This window comes from Sus scrofa, chromosome 11, assembly GCF_054392235.1.
Source record: "Sus scrofa isolate SSC_HxYL_T2T_F1_AM1 chromosome 11, Sscrofa_HxYL_maternal_Yorkshire_Landrace_v2.0, whole genome shotgun sequence".
Classification (NCBI taxonomy): Eukaryota; Metazoa; Chordata; class Mammalia; order Artiodactyla; family Suidae; genus Sus; species Sus scrofa.
Window position 1 is genome coordinate 4,515,344 of NC_139393.1, and position 18,945 is coordinate 4,534,288.

General features: G+C 40.5%; 1 protein-coding gene across 27 annotated transcripts in view; it reads right to left on the minus strand.

Moving 5' to 3' along the window:
• The window catches only part of LOC100625134 (phospholipid-transporting ATPase IB), a 163,028-nt gene that overhangs the window by 32,340 nt on the left and 111,743 nt on the right, over positions 1-18,945 (minus strand). For 18 of the 27 annotated variants that reach the window (XR_014818979.1, XR_014818976.1, XR_014818977.1 and 15 more), the window contains 3 exons: positions 12,349-12,423; positions 6,274-6,396; positions 4,671-4,749 (listed from right to left, as the gene is read on the minus strand). The exons of 3 other annotated variants lie outside the window; for them this stretch is intronic. Coding sequence is in view for 13 of the 24 variants with exons in the window: in XM_084981264.1 (XP_084837390.1) it covers positions 4,671-4,749; positions 6,274-6,396; positions 12,349-12,423 (277 nt within the window). In the remaining 11 variants the exon portion in view is untranslated. The remainder of the gene's footprint in view (positions 1-4,670; positions 4,750-6,273; positions 6,397-12,348; positions 12,424-18,945) is intronic. 6 more of the 27 variants (XR_014818980.1, XR_014818981.1, XR_014818985.1 and 3 more) reach the window with 1 other exon arrangement.

Below are 18,945 nucleotides of genomic sequence, written 5' to 3' on the forward strand. Positions count from 1 at the left end.
TCAATATTATAACAATGAAAACTGGAAAATGAAAATTTAAAATTTCATTAACAGGAATATCCAAGACTTGAATATTGAGGGATAAATTTAACATGAGATGTAATGAGATTATCTATCAAAAACTATAAAATATTCCTGAGACAAATTAAAGAAACTTAAATAACGGTGTAGGCCGGCAGCTGTAGCTCCAAGTCGACCCCTAACCTGGAAACCTCCAAATGCCATGGTGCAGCCTTAAAAAGAAAAAAAAAAAAAAAATTCTACCATCTTGGAGTTCCCATCATGGCTCAGTGGTTAACAAATCCGACTAGGAACCACAAGGTTGTGGGCTCAATCCCTGGCCTCAGACAAAAAAAAAAAAAAAAACAACTTAAATAATAGGAGAACTATACCACATTCAAGGACTTGAAGACTCAATAATGCTAAAACGTCAATTCTCAAATTCTCCTCAAATTAATCTACAGATTAAGTGCAACACCAATCCAAATCCCAGCAGTTTTATTAGAATTTGAAGAGCTGATCTTAAAATTTACATTAAAATTCAAAGGACTTAGGATTGCCAAAACTTTTTTTTTTTTTGTCTTTTTCTAGAGCCACACCCAGGGCATATGGAGGTTCCCAGGCTAGAGGTCTAATCAGATCTGTAGCAGCCGGCCTACCCCACAGCCACAGCAACACGGGATCCAAGCTGCGTTTGCGACCTACACCACAGCTCAAGGCAACACCAGATCCTCAACCCACTCAGCAAGGCCAGGGATAGAACCTGCAACCTCATGGTTCCTAGTTGGATTCGTTAACCAATGAGCCACAACAGGAACTCTGCTAAAACTTCTTCAGAGTAGATATACTACATGGTGAAAGACTGAAATAAAAAGTACAGTAATCTAAACAATAGGCCCTAAGAAGAGATGTACAGATCAGTGAGACAGAACAGAGATTCTAGATACAGATCCGTACATATGACTTCAACTGATCTATTTCACAAAGTTGCCAGGGTAATTCTATGGGAAAAGCATAATCTTTTCAATAAAAAATACTGGAGCAATTGGACATCCATATGCAATAAATAAATAAATAAATAAATAAACGTCAACCACAACAAAAACTGACTCAAAATAGATCAGAAAACTAAACATAGAACCTAAGAACAGAAAACTTCTGAAAGAAAATAGCATTAAGTCTTTGCAACTTTGGATAGGCAAAGATTTCTTAGGACAAAAAGAAAAGCACAGATCATGAAAATGTTTGATAAGTTGGACTTAAACTTTAAAACTTGTGATTCAAATAGTATTAACAAAATTATACTCGAGCCACAGATTGGGGAGTGGGGATTACAATTTTTACACAACAAAGGACTTTTGTCCAGAAAGAACACTTGCAATTCCACAAGGATAATTCAATTTAAAAAGGGACCAAGTGATTGAAAATAAAGTTCCCCGAAGAAGGTATAAAACAGCCCTAGGAAGGGAGGCTCTGTGTCATCAGTCATCAGAAAAATGCAAAATAAAATCATAATGAGACAGCGTGTCATATTCTGGTGCGGTCATAATTGATACATGACATGCAATAAAACTTTGGGGCTGAGTTACCTTACATTCCTCATTTAAGATTATTTGGTAAGAAGCAGTTAATCATACATTTAATCAGTCCCTGATTTACACAGATGCAAATTGTAAACAGCCTCCCCGCAGATTGGCTTCTGTGGCACCAAAACCCTTCCAAGCCCTTCTGGAAGCATCTCAGGCCCAGGTCTTGACTCTCCCCTGTACCCCACCCTCACTCCCCAACCCGCACCCCTACCCCCCTCGGGGAGAGCCTTTCCTACCACGGCCACTGCAGATCCTCAGCTGCAGCTTGCACCCAAACACCTCACTGTCTGAGAGTCCAAGAGGTTAAAAAGCAGCGCCTCCGAGTAGGTCAGTGACATGGGTGTAAGCAAAATAAGAGGGAAAGGCACCCAAGTTCCAAATAACTGCTAAATGGCCTTTTAGAATACAACATTCCCCCCAGCTGCCAATCACCAGAAATAGCATTACTACTACTCCAAGCGAGCAGGACCTCGTGGGGCCTCCCTCCATTCTTCCCCTGGCCTTTTGCTGGTAGAAGAGCTTTAGCCAAAGAATGAATTCAATCAGAGACGTGAGAAAACGCAGAGAGAAAGGAAGACAGTCAAGCAAGACAAAATAGTAAGAGTTTAGCCCTTCGACAAAGTCAAGGACCTTCAGTTCCTCCTCAAAGACTACAAACCGTATTCTGAGCCGTGTCCTCTGAGGTGTTTGCAGATACTGGAGCCCCCACGGGGTGGAAGAAGTTAACTGTGAGCTGCCCACAAGCTCAGAGACCCCTGACTGGTGGGAACCAAGAGGCTGAAGATGCTGACACCCAGTGACCTCATCACCAACCAATCAGAAAAACGGCCACAAGCTGACACACCCTGCTCCTGGAACACTGCCCCCTCCGCCCCCTCCGGGGCAGGACACAGTTTTGAGGCACCCGCCTCTGCCGGCCCCCTGTGCCTGGCAAAGCAATAAAGCTATTCCTTCCTACCTCACCCCAAACTCCAGGTCTCGGTGTTTTCTGTTCGGCAGGAGTGAACAGAGGCTGAGTTTCAACAACACCACAGAATATGAAACACATTAAAGTCCTTTTTTAAGGGGGAGGGAGTGGGAGGGATCGGGAGCTTGGGCTTATCAGACACAACCTAGAATAGATTTACAAGGAGATCCTGCTGAATAGCATTGAGAACTTTGTCTAGATACTCATGTTGCAACAGAAGAAAGGGTGGGGGGAAAAATGTAATTGTAATGTATACATGTAAGGACAACCTGACCCCCTTGCTGTACAGTGGGAAAAGAAAAAAAAAAAAAAAGAGAGAAACTATACAAAAAAAAAAAAATCCTTTTTTAAATGCCCCCATTTTTAAAGTACTGAAAGCTGCTTCTTTTCTTGAGCACTTGTGCTAGAGTTGTGATTCACAAACTTTTCTGCACGTGGGAGCCTGCAGAAGAAATCCATCAACCACCAATGCCTGTGGCCTCCCCACAGTGCTTGTGACTCAGCTGACCTGGGGTGTGGCCCTGGCTTCGGAATTTTAAAAAGTCTCCTGGTGATTCTAGTGTACAGATGCGTTTGGAAACTGCTATACGAGAACATGGTTTACAAGCTTTTGTGCAGACATAGATTTTAATTTCTCTTGAGTATATACCTAGGATTCCTGGATCACAGGGTAACTCTGCTGAAGCACTGACGGCAATGCCAGACTGCTTCCCGCAGCAGCTGCATCCCCATGGGCAGTGTTCGAGGCCCCCCATCTCCCGCATCCCTGCAACACTAGCTGCCTTCCAGCCAGCCCCACCTAGGATGGGGGCAGGGAGAGAGCAGGTCAAGGTCAAACCCAAGACTCCTGATGTTCTTACTGAGTTTTAATAGGTTGATGAATAAATGTTTCTTCATTCGTCTGTTGGATAATTTCCAGGGGAGTTAAAGAGATGTGTTTTTGCAGTTTGACCAGCTTGGTCTTTCTGGGTGGGGAGCAGTGCCTCACTCTGCCTTCCTGGAAGTAGAACCAACTCTCTGTCTCCATCTGACTTTGCTGTAAACATTGTCATCATTTGCAAGTTTTACCTTTTTTTTTTTTTAACAAGGAAGGTTTTTAGCAATATAATGCCAGGGTTACTCTTTTAAATACAAATGAACATAAAACACAGGCAACCAAAACTCGATTTTAAAAATGTCCGAGATTAGGACACGTTGTTAGTAATACTCAGCAAAAATTAAATCTGGTTAAAGGAAAATAATTATATTTCACACCTTAATGTGTGGCTGGGAGCTCACCACACACTGAACATGCTTCATACATCCACCTCCTACTTCAGGATGTTTCACCCATAAGCCAGTTTGGTAAAACAAACAAAACGGAAACAAAAACAAAACTTCACATATAATGTGATTTGGAAGATTGGCTGACAGTCAAAGGGGACTGTCCAATCCCAAAATCCAAGGTTCAATTTCCATATAATCTTAGATTTGTATAAGAGTTTAACTTGAAGCATGACCTTGGAGACATGAAAACAATAAAGATAAATTTCAGACTCACTACAGAGAGAATCTATGACCTATCAGAACAGCTGTGCTTTCTATCAGGCCCCTTGACTCAAACATTTATTAAAAATTAACAATAGGAGTTCCCGTCGTGGCGCAGTGGTTAACGAATCCAACTAGGAACCATGAGGTTGCGGGTTCGATCCCTGCCCTTGCCCAGTGGGTTAACAATCTGGTGTTGCCGTGAGCTGTGGTGTAGGTCGCAGACGCGGCTCGGATCCCGCGTTGCTGTGGCTCTGGCGTAGGCCGGTGGCTACAGCTCTGATTCGACCCCTAGCCTGGGAACCTCCATATGCCTCGGGAGCGGCCCAAAGAAATGGCAAAAAGACAAAAAAAAAAAAAAAATTTAACAATAAAAGCACTAATTCTCAATTCATACAGGTCAGAGGCCATTTGTTAAATGTTCAAACTACTGTTAACCAGAGTATATTATTAGATTTAGGTGTGTGAATATTTTTTTTCTTAATCTTCTTGTTGAGGTTTTTAATTCTTTCTGTAGACACACACACACTGACCCTAATGCGAATAGCATGCTCTTTGACAAATATTTGAAACAATGAAGCTATTACCATGCTTCAGCATTTTTGTGGGCAACCAGAAGAGAATGAAGGAATGGACGAAAGCATTTATACACTGAATCCAGAGCACCTAAGGAGAAAACAAAGCAAGAAAGTCCAGACAGTATTTTGGTCTAAATCTAAAAATATGTGACATTATCAAGTTACAAAGCTAAAATGTTTTCCCAGACACTGAAAAATACCATTTCTGTATTCCCCTTTTTTCTTTTCTTTTTTCTTTTTTCTTTTTTTTTTTTTTTTTTTTTTTTGTCTTTTGTCTTTTGAGGGCCATACCCATAGCATATGGAGGTTCCCAGGCTAGGGGTCCAATCAAAGCTGCAGCTGCCGGCCTCCACCACAGCCACAGCAACGCCAGATCCTTAACCCACTGAGCGAGGTCAGGGATCGAACCTGCAACCTCATGGTTCCTAGTAGGATTCGTTTCCGCTGCACCACGACAGGAACTGATGTATTCTACTTTTAAAAGAACTTACTATGAAATTAAAGGCTAATAGTATTTGAAAAAGAAATTTATTAAGTATAAATGCGTAGGACTCAAACATAGTACATTTCTTATAAAAACTGTAAAGGCTGAAACGATCCAGGAAAATAGAACTAGGAGCAATTTTTAGAAGAAATAACAGCAATGCTTTCAATCCTTGAGGTACTTTAAATACAATTTAATACCATGTATTATATGATACATTCCGCACCTTTATATCTACACCCGGACCCTGGACAAAATAATTTTTAATAGACCATATACAGGCAAGCCTCAGAGATACTGCGGGTTTGGTTCTAGACCTCTGCAATAAAGCAAGTCACATGAACTTCTGGTTTCCCAGCACCTAAGAGTTATGTTTGCCCTATACTGCAGCCATTAAGTCTGCAACCACATTATGTGTAAAAAACCAAGGTACACACTTTAATTAAACTGCTAACCATCATCTGACAATGCAGGGTTGCCACAAACCTTCGATTTGTAAAAAAAAAAAACGGTATCTGCAAAATGCAGTAAAACAAGGAATGCCTGTATAGTTTTCTAAAAGAAAATCTCAAGAATACAAACATCTCTCGGATCAGTCAAACAAGGGTGAGGAGATGAGAGAATAACAAAAACAAGTCTTTGTTCCTTCGATGGGAAACATACCAGTCATTTTCACGTGAGCCAGGAAGACTTACAGATAAAGGGTGACGGAGAAATGGATGTGGAAAACAAATACCTGGCCTGTGACTCAAATCTCCTGGAGTAAAGCAGTTTTTAGGAAAGAATGTAAGAAATTCATTCAAAGTCAAAGCTAATGCCAAATTGGAAAAACCTTAGGATTCATACCATAAAAAGACAGCATGGGGCTGTGTTCCTTGTGTTTTCTGTTTTGTTTTGTGGCCGCTCCAGCGGCGCACGGGAATTCTTGGGCCAGGGATCGAATCAGCACCACGGCAGTGACCAGAGCCACAGCGGTGACAAGACCGGACCTTAACCACTAGTCCACCAGGGGACGCCCTGCCTTACGCTTTCTAAATTATTCTCCCTAAAGCGCCAGAAAGGGAAGAGACCAAAGGAACCTTTGGAGGGAAGCTGAGCGGAAAGAACTGCAATAAACCTTCGGCTTACCTTTATGTTGAAAATATCACCTGTCTGAGAAATGGTGTACAGTTGTGGATACCTAAGCAGGCTCTCCTGACTGCAACACTGTTCAAAGATTCCCAGAGTGATAGTGGGCAGTGACGTGAAAATCTGCATGAGAAACAACAGCCTGTGAAAAAGAGCTTTCAGCCTGTATCTGAGTTAACAGTGTGCTGACATCATTCTCCTGCCTTTGATAATGGAATTCCAAGTTAACGAAGATATCATTGTGGGGGAAACTGGGTGAAGAGTTCACAAAACTAATTTAGCAAACTCCTGGTAAGCTGTAAACTTATTTAAAAACAAAAGCCATTGACAAAGAAGGAATTGTTGAGTCACATCGATTGAAAAGATCAAATCATGACAATTTTTCGAATCGATCCAGTCTTTGGATTCAGCACCTTATAACCATAGAAACATTGCTTTTTTAGCATCAAATAGATAAATTTTATTTTCCTGATTTCAATAAGCATACAATAAATTGAGTTCTGTGTACTTAAATGATAGGCATATTTACTATCGTAACCAGTATTGTTACAGTGGTCAACAACTACAGCAATAATAGCATCTATATCCCTCACGAGAAGCAGTTGTTTTATAAGCTAATTCACTTGCCAGGATTTGGCACATAGTAGGCACTTGGTAAATACTGTTAAGGAAATGTTAGATTAAATTTTTTTTAACGTACAAGAGTTCTTTATCTGATGATACTTATCATCAGAAACAGAGATGTTTCCTATTCATTTATTATTTTAATATTTATTGAACAACCGTTACGCCAGGAACCACATGAAAAGAAAGAGCTTTTAAAGAGCTCCAGAGGTGTCAAGGAGGAGACCCTGGAGCAGAAGGCATGATGTGATGATAAAAGCGCAGAAACAGAGAAGGAAAGGAAGGAGAAAGCAGGAGAGGCGGGGAAAGGGAGAGACAGTGAGAGAAGGAGCAGGAAGACGGAAATGCGTGAACCATATCCACTGACCAGTTTTGTCAAAGACTTCTTGGAAAACTGCACCCTAAATGACCTATTTCTGCCTATTTCTGCTCCAGGAGGTTTCCATGTCTGTGGCTGTTTAACTGGGGAGTTTCACAAAGAGCAGCAAGCGGGGGAATGCTTCAACGAGACAGCATTTTTCACATCTCTGCTTTTCTTAGGTTTGCTATTGTTTCACGGGCCAAAAAAATCCCATGGCCAAACCCAGAGCCAGGGTGGGTATAGACATCGAAAGGTGCGGATTAGAGCGGCATGAACAAACTGGGGGCCATTGTGATAACAACCCCACACAACATAGGATCTCGTTAGATCCTTAGAATTTTGTACACAATGTTGACAACAACTAAAGAAAGCTTTACTTCTTTTCCAATCTGCCAATTTGCCGGGGGCGGGGGGTGGCCTCGGGGACACAGGGTCTTCTACTGGCCAAGAACTTACAATGTTGAAGAGCAATGGTAGGAATACACATTCTTGTTGGGTTCTTGACCTTAGGGAAACCCGCTGTTTTGCCATTTGGTATGATGTTAGCTATACATTTTTCATAAAAATGATTTCTAAATGCTCATCAAGCACAGATGATGAGAAAAAAAAAAAAAAAGAACAGATGATAAGGAGTTCCCGTTGTGGCTTAGCAGAGACGAATCTGACTAGTGTCCATGAGGACGCAGGTTCAATCCTCAGTCTCTCTCAGTGGGTTAAGGATCTGGCATTGCTGTGAGCTGTGGTGTAGGTCACAGATGCGGCTCGGATCCAGCGCTGCTATGGCTGTGGTGTAGGCTGATGGCTACAGTCCTGATTCCACCCCTAGCCTGGGAACTTCGATACGCTGTGAGTGTGACCCTAAAAAGACAAAAAAAAAAAAGTGATGAATTTTCACAAGTGTATTTATTGCATTATTGTGATGACTATATGGCTCCTCCTTTTCAATCTATTAACAAGGTAGAATTCACTGATCGAATGGCTGTGGCGTAGGCTGGCAGCTGCAGCTTCAGCTCCAATGTGACCCCTAGGCTGGGAACTTCCATATGCTGCAGGTGCACCCTAAAAAAGAAGAAATAAATAAATACATAATTCTACCATCTTATTTGTTATTATTTGCTGCATTTGTTCTTCCTCTTTAGCTTATTTGTTGACTTCTGGACTAACTGAGTACTTTTAAACATTTTATTTTATTCCCACTATTGGTTTATTAGTTATATCTGTTCTGTTTGGGTTTTTTTTTGTTGCTGTTGTTCTTTACAGTTTACTATACACACGTGCAATGTATCGCAGAATTAAAATAATATATTCTGATTCCTCCCTTTTATTCATTTTTCTGTAGTTTTCTACATAAATATAAATACCTATAGTTAGCCATCTATATTGTGGTATAGTTATAAACCATACAATATATTAATAGTTTAATTTAAAGAGCCAAATATCTATTAACATGATTGAAAATGGGCTGGGGTCGGGGGGGGGTAAGTTCATTCTTTTCTTTTTTTTCTTTCTTTTCTTTTTTTTTTTTTTTTTTGCTTTTTAGGGCTGCACACGCAGCATATGGAGGTTCCCAGGCTAGGGGTCTAATCAGAGCTGTAGCCACTGGCCTACGCCACAACCACAGCAACGCGGGTTCCGAGCTGCGTCTGCAACCTACACCACAACGCCAGATCCTTAACCCAAGTGAGGCCAGGGATTGCACCTGCAACTTCATGGTTCCTAGTCAGATGCATTAACCACTGAGCCACGACAGGAACTCCAGGTTCTCTTATAAATGCCCACATAATTAACATTTCTGTTGCTTTACATTTCTCTGGATAGATCCAAATTTCTTTCTGGTAGACTTTTTCTTTTGCCTGAAAAGCTTCCTCTAACATTACAAGTACTACAGGCCTTCTGGTGATGAATTTTCTGACTTCTTGGTTTGAATTAGTTTTTATTTCACCACAATTTTCAAAAGACATTTTTGCTGGGTATACAATTTGGGGTTAAAGGATTTTTTTTTTTCTTTTTGTCTTTCAGATCTTTAAAGATATTCCATTGCCCTCTACCCTGCATGGTTTCCAATGAGCAATTTACTTATATTCATATATTTATCTTCTGTGTATAGTGTTTGTTTTTTAACTGGTTAATTTAAAGATCATTCTCTTGGTCACTGATTTTCAGGATTTTGGTTATAAAGAACATTTCTGTGTTTTTCTTTAGGTTTATTCTTCCTAGAATTTGTTGAGATTCTTAGATCTGGGAGTCCATAGTTTTCATCATCATTTCTTCAAATATTATTTTTACCTTTTTCTTTTGAAACTTTAAGTTTATGAAAATCAGAAGGCTTAATACTGTCCTAGAATAAAATGAGGCTCTATTAACTTTTTCTGTTTTTCTCTCTGTGCTTCTCTACTGCTATGCCTTTTTTTTTTTTTTGAAAGTATAGCTGATTTACAACATTGTGCCAATTTCTGCTGTACAGCAAAGTGACACAGCTATACATACATGTTTGTTTATATTCTTTTCCATCATGGTCTATCCCAGGAGACCGGATAGAGTTTCCTGTGCTGTACTGTAGGATCTTACTGTTTATCCATTCTAAATGTAATAGTTTGCATCCACTAACCCCAAATTCCTAGTCCATCCCACTCCCTCCCCTTTGGTGACCACACTCTGTTCTCTACGTCTGAGAGTCTGTTTATGTTCTGTAGACAGGTTCATCTGTGCAATATTCTAGATTTCACACATAGGTAATATCATATGGTATCTGTCTTTCTCTTTCTCACTTCAGTTAGTATGATAATCTCTAGCAGCATCTATGTTGCTGCAAATATCTTCATATTTAGTGATCTTTTCCCCCAAAGTTTCTAATGTATTTTTAATACCATCCAGAAGAATGTTCATTTCAGCGATTGTATTTTTCATCATAAAGTTCTACTTGGTTCTTTTCTATATCTTCCGTTTTCCTCCTCATTATATTCATGTTTTCCTTTATATCCTAGAACATGTTTACAAGGTCTTTATCTACTAATTCCATCATCCTTATAACCTCTGAACCTGGTCTTATTGATTTATTTTTGACTTTTTGTGGATCTTACAGTCCTACTTCTTTCTATGCCTGATATCTTTTATTGGATGCTGAAACACAGTTAATTTTCTGTTGATGACTGCTTCATTTTGTTTAAATGAGTTGTCATACTACTTCTAGACATCATATATTATCTCTGCTATACATGACTAACTGATATAGGAATTACCTTCCTGCCAGGAAAAAAAAAAAATATAGTGTCAGAAAACAACATATACAACAGTGGTTTTCAGGCATTAGACACCAGGCTGCTCACTGCTGCATCCCAGAGAGCAGGCTTATTTCTAGGCCACAGTCAAGGAAGATGGGCTCAAAGGAAAGCCCAGCTAACTCACTGAATTGAAATACAGAGGTTGGAGGTCAGTAGGCCAGGACAGCTGGATAATTGCCAGACAGAGAGTCAGAGAAGAGCAAACTTACTGAGAGACGGAGAGAGAGAAAAAGAGGTGCAGACACAGAGAAATATAGACTGTGTTTCTGGAAATTTGCATAGAGCCCCCTCGAACCTTTGGCTGAGGATTTGTCTGTGGGTGTTTGGGAGAAAAGTCAACCCAAAGCTAAGGAAAGAATCACCAGAAAGCAGTGGGGATTCCTGGAGCTCATGCGGGGCTGGGAACAGTCATCAAATTAGCAGACAGAGTCTATCTCTGGTATTGCCACTAACTATTTGGAATGTCCTGGGCCTCATTCTTTCATCTGTAAAATATACTTGTAACGGGATGTGACTGAGTAAGTCAATGGCGATTTCGTTAAGTATCTCATCCCACTTTATCCTCAATTGTCCATAACTGTCATATTATCCTCAATATGTCCATAACACATAGATGTAGATCCACTGGCTGCTTGTAAAAATGCCAGCATCCATGTTTTCCTTTATTAAAAAAATAAGATTCCGTGGACCACTATCTGCGGCTTTTGCATTCATGGCGATTTTTCTAACACAGAGGAGAAACCCTTCTGCTCCCTACTTCTGACTCTAATGAAATTCTAAAGAAAGTTTATCTGTAGTGTCCTCTGTGACCATGAGCCAGGCAGAGACAACTCTAGGTAGGAGCTCGGCTTCACTGGTGTAGTGCTCTCGCCAAATACACCTAGCCATTGGCACACACGCAACTGCAAATATCCACAGCACCAGACATTTCCCTATTAGTGGGCACCCAAAGACTTCTATCCGGAAGCAACTTCTGTCTCTGCTGTCTGTTTTAGAATTTAAACTCCTAGAAGACAGAATTTTAGGAGTTAGGGCTCAGAGCATGCAGAGTATACTGTGATTGTGATAATGCAGAGGAGAGGTAATGATATACTTGCAAGGAAGCCAATTTTTATACTAGGTTTTCTAACATCTAAGCCTTAAGTGGAGTAATAATACAACAAAAAATAAAACAAAACAAAAATGAAAAGGCGATGTGGCTCACAAGCCAGTCAGCCTTACTGTTTAATTCGTATCTGGTTTATGAATTCAGAATAATTCAAGTAATGGTAAGGGATTATCTACTGTTAGAAAATACCATTAAAATGGAAAACATTATTTACTATATAGGCTTGACATAAAAATTCACCGTTTAGTACAAACACAGTGTGTTATATTTCCACAAGCACAAATTTTCTACCAGGAGGCTAAAAGGACCTGGAGTTACCTACAAACACATGTACACACACAGAGATACAAAGATAAATAAATCTGAATTATATGTAATTAATGGAATGGGTTTAGGTAAACTTCAACAATTTTTACTTGGCTTTAAAATGTGAAAACACTGGACAGGCACAGAGTTAAAGAAATTTCAAATACATTATCAAGATACACTGGGTAGAAATGTCATGTAATCATTCTAGAATGATCTGCTATGATTGAAAACACAAGTGGGGAGTTTGGGCTCCTGCAGGATGCGTGGCAGCGACACAGGCCCTAAAGATGTGTGTGTGCTGCCTGCCAGGGACACAGAGCATGGACTCAGAGACCCATCCCGGGCACAAACAGGGCCGTCTGCATGCCCAAGGAGAGACGGGAGGTGCTTACCACGTTGTACAAGCTGATGCACCAACGTTCAAATAAAATCTGCCCCGAAAATCCATTAACAAAGGCGAACCAGAGCTGAAAGAGAAGGAAGCCGAGGGAACCATCGTATTAGTGCTGCCGAAACATTCCCGCATATCCTTTAAAGGGGCACGGGACGTGCGCCTCAGCGGGCACAACTATCAGGGAATAAGCAGAGGGGCCAGGAAATCATTCTTTCATAAATTATGAATTTCAGATGTCACGTTACTGATGTTAAAACAATACTGATGTGGCGTTCCAGTTGTGGCTCAGTGGTAATGAGCCCGAGTAGTATTCATGGAGAAAGTGGGTTCAGTTCCTGGCCTCGCTCAGTGGGTCAAGGGCCTGGCGTGGCCGGGAGCTGTGGTGAGGGTCGTAGATGTGGCTCGGATCTGGTGTGGCTGCGGCTGTGGCACAGGCCAGCAGCTGCATCTCTGATTTGACCCCTAACCTGGGAACTTCCATATGCTGCGACTGCAGCCCTTAAAAAAAAAAAAAAAAAAAAAATCCTTTACCACATTTCATAACTGGGGATTTTGAAGATATTTTTCCCAATTCCATCCCTTCAACTCTGAGAGGTCATCTTTCCGTGCATGCGATTCACAGTCAGGGATACCTGGGTTTGAATCCCAGTCCCCTCGCTCCCTCGCTCCCCTGCTCTCACTGCAGTGATGCGAGACGGCTGATGTAACCTCTCTAAGCCTGTCTCTCACGTGATTTGCAAGTTTTAAATAAGGCAATACATAAAAATGGTTATCGAGGTGCTTAGCATATTGATAGCATCAAGTAAGTGCTATTTCTGTGATTTAACCACACATGCAGACTACAGCATAACTTCAAAACTATGCCTCGATAACATTTACTTATCATTTACTGAGGATATAGTATATGCCAGACATTGTTAATTAGTTTACATACATATTGACTTTAATCTTTACAATCATCCTGTGAATTAGCACAATATTCTCCATTTAATAGAAGAGAGATTTGAGGCCTCTTGAGATTAACTTGTCTACAGGTATTCAAGTTCCAGTTCTGGATTTTTTTTGTTTTTCTTTTTAGGGCCCTACCTGTGGCATGTGGAAGATCCCAGGCTAAGGGTTGAGTCAGAGCTGCAGCTCCAGTCCTACATCACAGCCACAGCAATGGGCAATCTGAGTCACATCACAGCTCAGGGCAATGCTGGATCCTCAACCCACTGAGTGAGGCCAGGGATCAAACCCGCATCCTCATGGATACTAGTAGGGTTCTTAACCCACTGACCCACAACAGGAACTCTCCAGAACTGGAATTTGATGCCACATTAGTTTGACTCGCAGACTAAGCTATAACCCTGTGTATTCTCTCAATTAATGCCTCATGAATAACTGGCTTCTTTCCTCAGCTCTCATTATTGGGAAGAAGAAAAAAAAAAAACTATTCCAAAGTATAATCTATGACTTACTGATGTCTGAAAAGTTAGTATAAAATAACTTGGAATTTAACAACTGTGGTAATAGGTAAACTAAACAACAACACTAAATTGGAGATTAGTGGTAGATATTTTACTAAAAATAATACATTTATAAAGAACTTAAAAAGAATAGTCAAATATGGGAAATGTATGGCAAATCATAATATTTTTTACAAGAAAATCTAGAAAACTGTTTCACATGAAGAGTAATTTCTAAACAATGGAAACTTTTTTTTTTTTTTTGGTTTTGGCTTTGTCTTTATGTTGATAATTTGCTACAATTACTCATCCAAATGGTTACACATTATTTCCCTATTTGTATAATGAGAGAGTATTTTATCATCTCAGATAGATGTACCTGATTAATAGGTGTATTAATGGTATCAGTCAGTGATTCTGGTAGTACCAGAACGGCATAACTATACAGTAAATACTTATAGAATGAATACATATCTTTCAGTTACTTCCTAATCCCATGTATTCTTCAAGGTGTACTCGAAGCCTCACCTCCATGAAGTCTCCCTTGATTACTCAAACTGTTTGAACTCAAAAATAGTACAGTAATTACATGTTATCTTTAAATACTGCTTAGTAATTTCACCTATGGAAGTCATTTTTTTTTTTTTTTGTCTTTTGTTGTTGTTGTTGTTGTTGTTGTTGTTGTTGCTATTTCTTGGGCCGCTCCCGCGGCATATGGAGGTTCCCAGGCTAGGGGTCCAATCGGAGCTGTCGCCTCCGGCCTATGCCAGAGCCACAGCAACGCGGGATCCAAGCCGCGTCTGCGACCTACACCACAGCTCACGGCAACGCCGGATCGTTAACCCACTGAGCAAGGGCAGGGATCGAACCCGCAACCTCATGGTTCCTAGTCGGATTTGTTAACCACTGCGCCATGACGGGAACTCCTGGAAGTCATTTTAAAATAAATTGTAAATCAATTTGACTAAAAAAAAAAAAAACAAAAAAAAAAACTACGCCTCGAATCCTTCCGAGAATGAGATGGAATTATCGACAAAATCTATTTGTAAAATGCAGCTCATACCCAGAAGTATCTTGTAGCTTAATTGGTTAAAACATAATCCTATACAAACAATCAGATGGTAATAAAATGAGTTTATAATTAAGTATATTTTTAGAGGAATAAAGTCAAGAATCACCCCTACGTGCCAAAACTAGGCCCCATACACCCAAGTTGTTGAAAGACACAGATACTTCAAATCTAGTCCCGTTTGTCAGGATCAGCAGTTTAGTACCAGATAGTACTAGACGTGATGCGAATTGTATGCCCCGCATTTGAAATACCACCCGTGACTGGCACACATGTGTGACATTTGGACAGCTTCTCTAAGTAGCCCCGAACTTAGCAAGATGTTTCCGAAAACTCTTTTGATGGGCCGACCGTAGATGTTACTAGTTTGGGGTGTTGTGATTTCCTAAAGCCATAGTCAAAGTCGTTTCTTCACAGTTCTGCAGCATTCTTTACTGAAACAATGCATCACTGCGCAAGGGCATTTCACTGTATGTCACTGAAACGCGGTGCAGAAAGAACAATAACAAAGCATTAAATAAAATTAAATGGACCGTTTAGTTCAACCACTTAAGCTTGACTGCCTTTACACATCGGCAAAACCCTATCTGATGACATGAGAAAAAGAATGAGAAAGTACAGTATATAAACACTTTTAAAATTTACTTGCTCATGTTATTTCTTCAAAACATACAATTTAGCTTTTCAACATAATATAAAATCTGTCTTTCAAACTCAGTAATGCCAGGCATCTCCAAAAATGCAAGTACAGTACAAGTAACCACAGCTTGGTGACCTTCAAATAGAAAAAGAGACACGCTCAGACAGAATCCCTAAGCAGATGATGTACAGCTGATGAATAGCTGTTTATAAAAGTTACGTTTTACTCTTTAAATATATGGTGGGAACAATACAACTAAATATATTTAAAAGTGGGAAAGCCACAGTCTAGCCAGAGCTAACTCAGATTTGGTGAGTTGGTAGAAAAATTTTCCAGGTGTGGCTGGCTTGCCAATCTCCTCAAAATTTTCCCAAATAGAGTATTATTTATGAAAAATGGAACCGAAGTCATTAAGCATTTTTTAAATTCCTTCAAAAAGGAATCTTGTTTACTCTGCTTGTTATTGGACTGCCAAAAGTGCAGGAAGAGTACTAGCAAAACCCTCAACAAGATACTGGCAAATCAAATCTACCAATGTATAAAAAGAATGACACACCGCAACCAAGCAGATTTTATTTCAGAGACAGAAAGCTGGTCCAATATTTGAAAATCATTTAATGTAACCCACATATCAACAAGCTAAGAATAAAATTCACGTTTATAGCATCAAACAGAAAAGGCATCTGACAGAATCCAATGGCCATTCACGATGGAAACCCTCAGGATTCCAGGAACAGAGGGAAGGTCCCCCACTTGCTGGGGGGCGTCCACAAACCCCACAGCTAACCTCCTACCAAGTGAGGAGAAACGAGACGCTCTTCCGCCAAGACTAGGGACAAATGAGGACATGCCCTCTCACTCGTCCTGCAGCCTAGGACGGGAAGTTCTCGTCAGTGCAAAAAGTCAAGAGAAAGAAAGAAAGCTCCTACGGATAACTAGGGAAGAAACGAGGCAGTTTCTTTTCATAGATGCCCTGACTGTTTACAGAGAAAATCTCAATGAATAAAAGACAAAACAAATGGACTAAACTGACTTCTTATGACTAAGAAGTGAGCTCCAGTAGGTTAAGGGATCCAGAACGCTACGCAAACGTCGATCACATTCCTATGTGCCAGCAACGGACGAGTGGACACCGAAGGTAAAACCACCATGCCACTTACTTGCTCCAAAGAAAATGAAATACTCAGATATAATCTAACAAAGCAAGCACAGTATCTGAAACAGAAAACTATAAAAATGCTAATGAAAGAAAAATAAAAGACAAGTAAACGAAGAGGCATCCTGTGTGCAGGGACTGGAAGCCTCAATACAGAGAAGACAACAATGCTCCTCAAGCCATAGGCTTAATGCAATTCCTACGAAAACCTCGCAAGGCTTTCAGAGACAGCGATAGGCTTTTTCTAAACTGATAAGAGCAGATACAACTCTTGATCTTAATTAGCCAAAAGGCCAAGAAGTGGTAAGATAGATGGGCTCATTTTAAAAGGAACATGAAAAGGCAAAGGGCCTAGAATAAACGACAGTTAAGGAGTTCCCGTCGTGGCACAGCAGAAACAAATCCGACTACGAACCAAGAGGTTGCAGGTTCCCGTGAGCTGTGGTGCAGGTTGCAGACGTGGCTCGGATCTAGCGTTGATGTGGCTGTGGTGTAGGCTGGTGGCTACAGCTTCCATTAAGACCCCTAGCCTGGGAACCTCTATATGCCGCAGGTACGGCCCTAAAAAGACAAAAGACAAAAGACAAAAAAAAAAAAAAAAAAAAAGACAGTTAAAAAATTAAGTGGGAAAAATCACCCTACCTGATATATGTGCTACAGAATTTAAGACAGTGGGGTATTAGCAGAGGAGCAGACATGGATCAACAGGTCAGATTACAGAACCTAGAAAAGAGCTATAAAAATACACCCAACTGATTTTACTTTATTTCTAGTTTGGGTAAGAAATATGTAAGATAAAATTCACCAGGCTAACCACCTGAAAGTGGACATTTCAGTCGTGTTTATTCACACTGTCGCACAGTCAAGCTCCAGAGCTTTTTCATTACGCAAAACGCAAAACGGAACCTACAGGCACTGAACAAAACCCCACGCCCCCCCGTCCTCGACCCCGGCAACCCCCGTTCTACTTGGACTCTACAGATTTGACTACATTAGATATTTCGTAAGAGTAGAATCACACTGTCTTTGTCCTTTTGTGAGTGGCTTTTTTCACCTGCTACAGTGCCCTCAAAGGTCATGCATGTGACAGCAGGAATCAGAATTTCCTTCCTTTTAAAGGCTGAATAAGACTCCACTGTATGCAGGTACCACGATTTGTTTATCCTTCGTCCCTCTCGGACACGTGGGATGCCTCGACCTCTGGGCTGTTGGGAACAATGCTGCTGTGAATAGGTGTTAAGTGTCTCTTCAAGGTCCTGCTTTCGGTTCTTTCGGCTGCAGACTCAGAGGTGGGATTGCTGGATCCCAGGATCACTGTTTGACCTCAGGAGGAATTGTCTTTCTGTTTTCCACAGCAGCTACACCATTGTGCACTGTCACCCACAGTGCAGGGAGTTCTGACTTCTCCACAGCCTCACCAACCTTTGTTATTTTCTGTTTGGGTGGTTTTTTATTTTCGTTGTAACCATCCTAATGAATCTGAGGTGGTATCTAATTGTCGTTTTGACTTACATTTCTCTAATGATTAGTGGTGTTGAACATTTTTATATGTCTGTTAGCCATTCGTATATCATCTTCAGAGAAATGTCTATTTAAGTTCTTTGCCCATCTTAAAATCAGGCTATTTGTGGTTTTTTTTGTTGTTATTGAGTTGTAGAAGTTCTTCACACATTCTGGATATTAGCTTCTTAGCAGACATATAATTTGCAAATATTTTCTCCTGTTCTGTAGGTTTTTTACTCTGTTGATTGTGTCCTTAGGTGCTCAGATGTGTAAATTCCTTTTAATGTACTGCTGAATTCAAGTTGCTAGTATTTCATTGAGGATTTTTTGCATCAATATTCATCAGGGATATGGGTCAGCAGTTTTCTTTTCTCTTTCTTTATTTTTTTGGTTGTGCCCACAGCATGCCAAAGTTCCTTGGTCAGGGATCGAACCCAAGCCACAGCAGTAACAATGCCAGATCCTTAACCCACTGTGATACCAGGGAACTCCAGTAGTTTTATTTTCTTGTAGTGCCTTTGACTTTGGTTTTAGAGCAATGCTGGTCTCATAAAATGACTTTGGGAGTATTCCTTTCTCTTCAATTTTCTGGATGAGTGTGAAGAGAACTGGTGTAAATTCTTTATTTATTTATTTATTTATTTATTTTTGGTCTTTTTGCCTTTTCTAGGGCCGCTCCTGTGACATATGGAGGTTCCCAGGCTAGGGGTCAAATCAGAGCTGTAGACACCGGCCTACACCACAGCCACAGCCACATGGGATCCAAGCCGTGTCCGCAA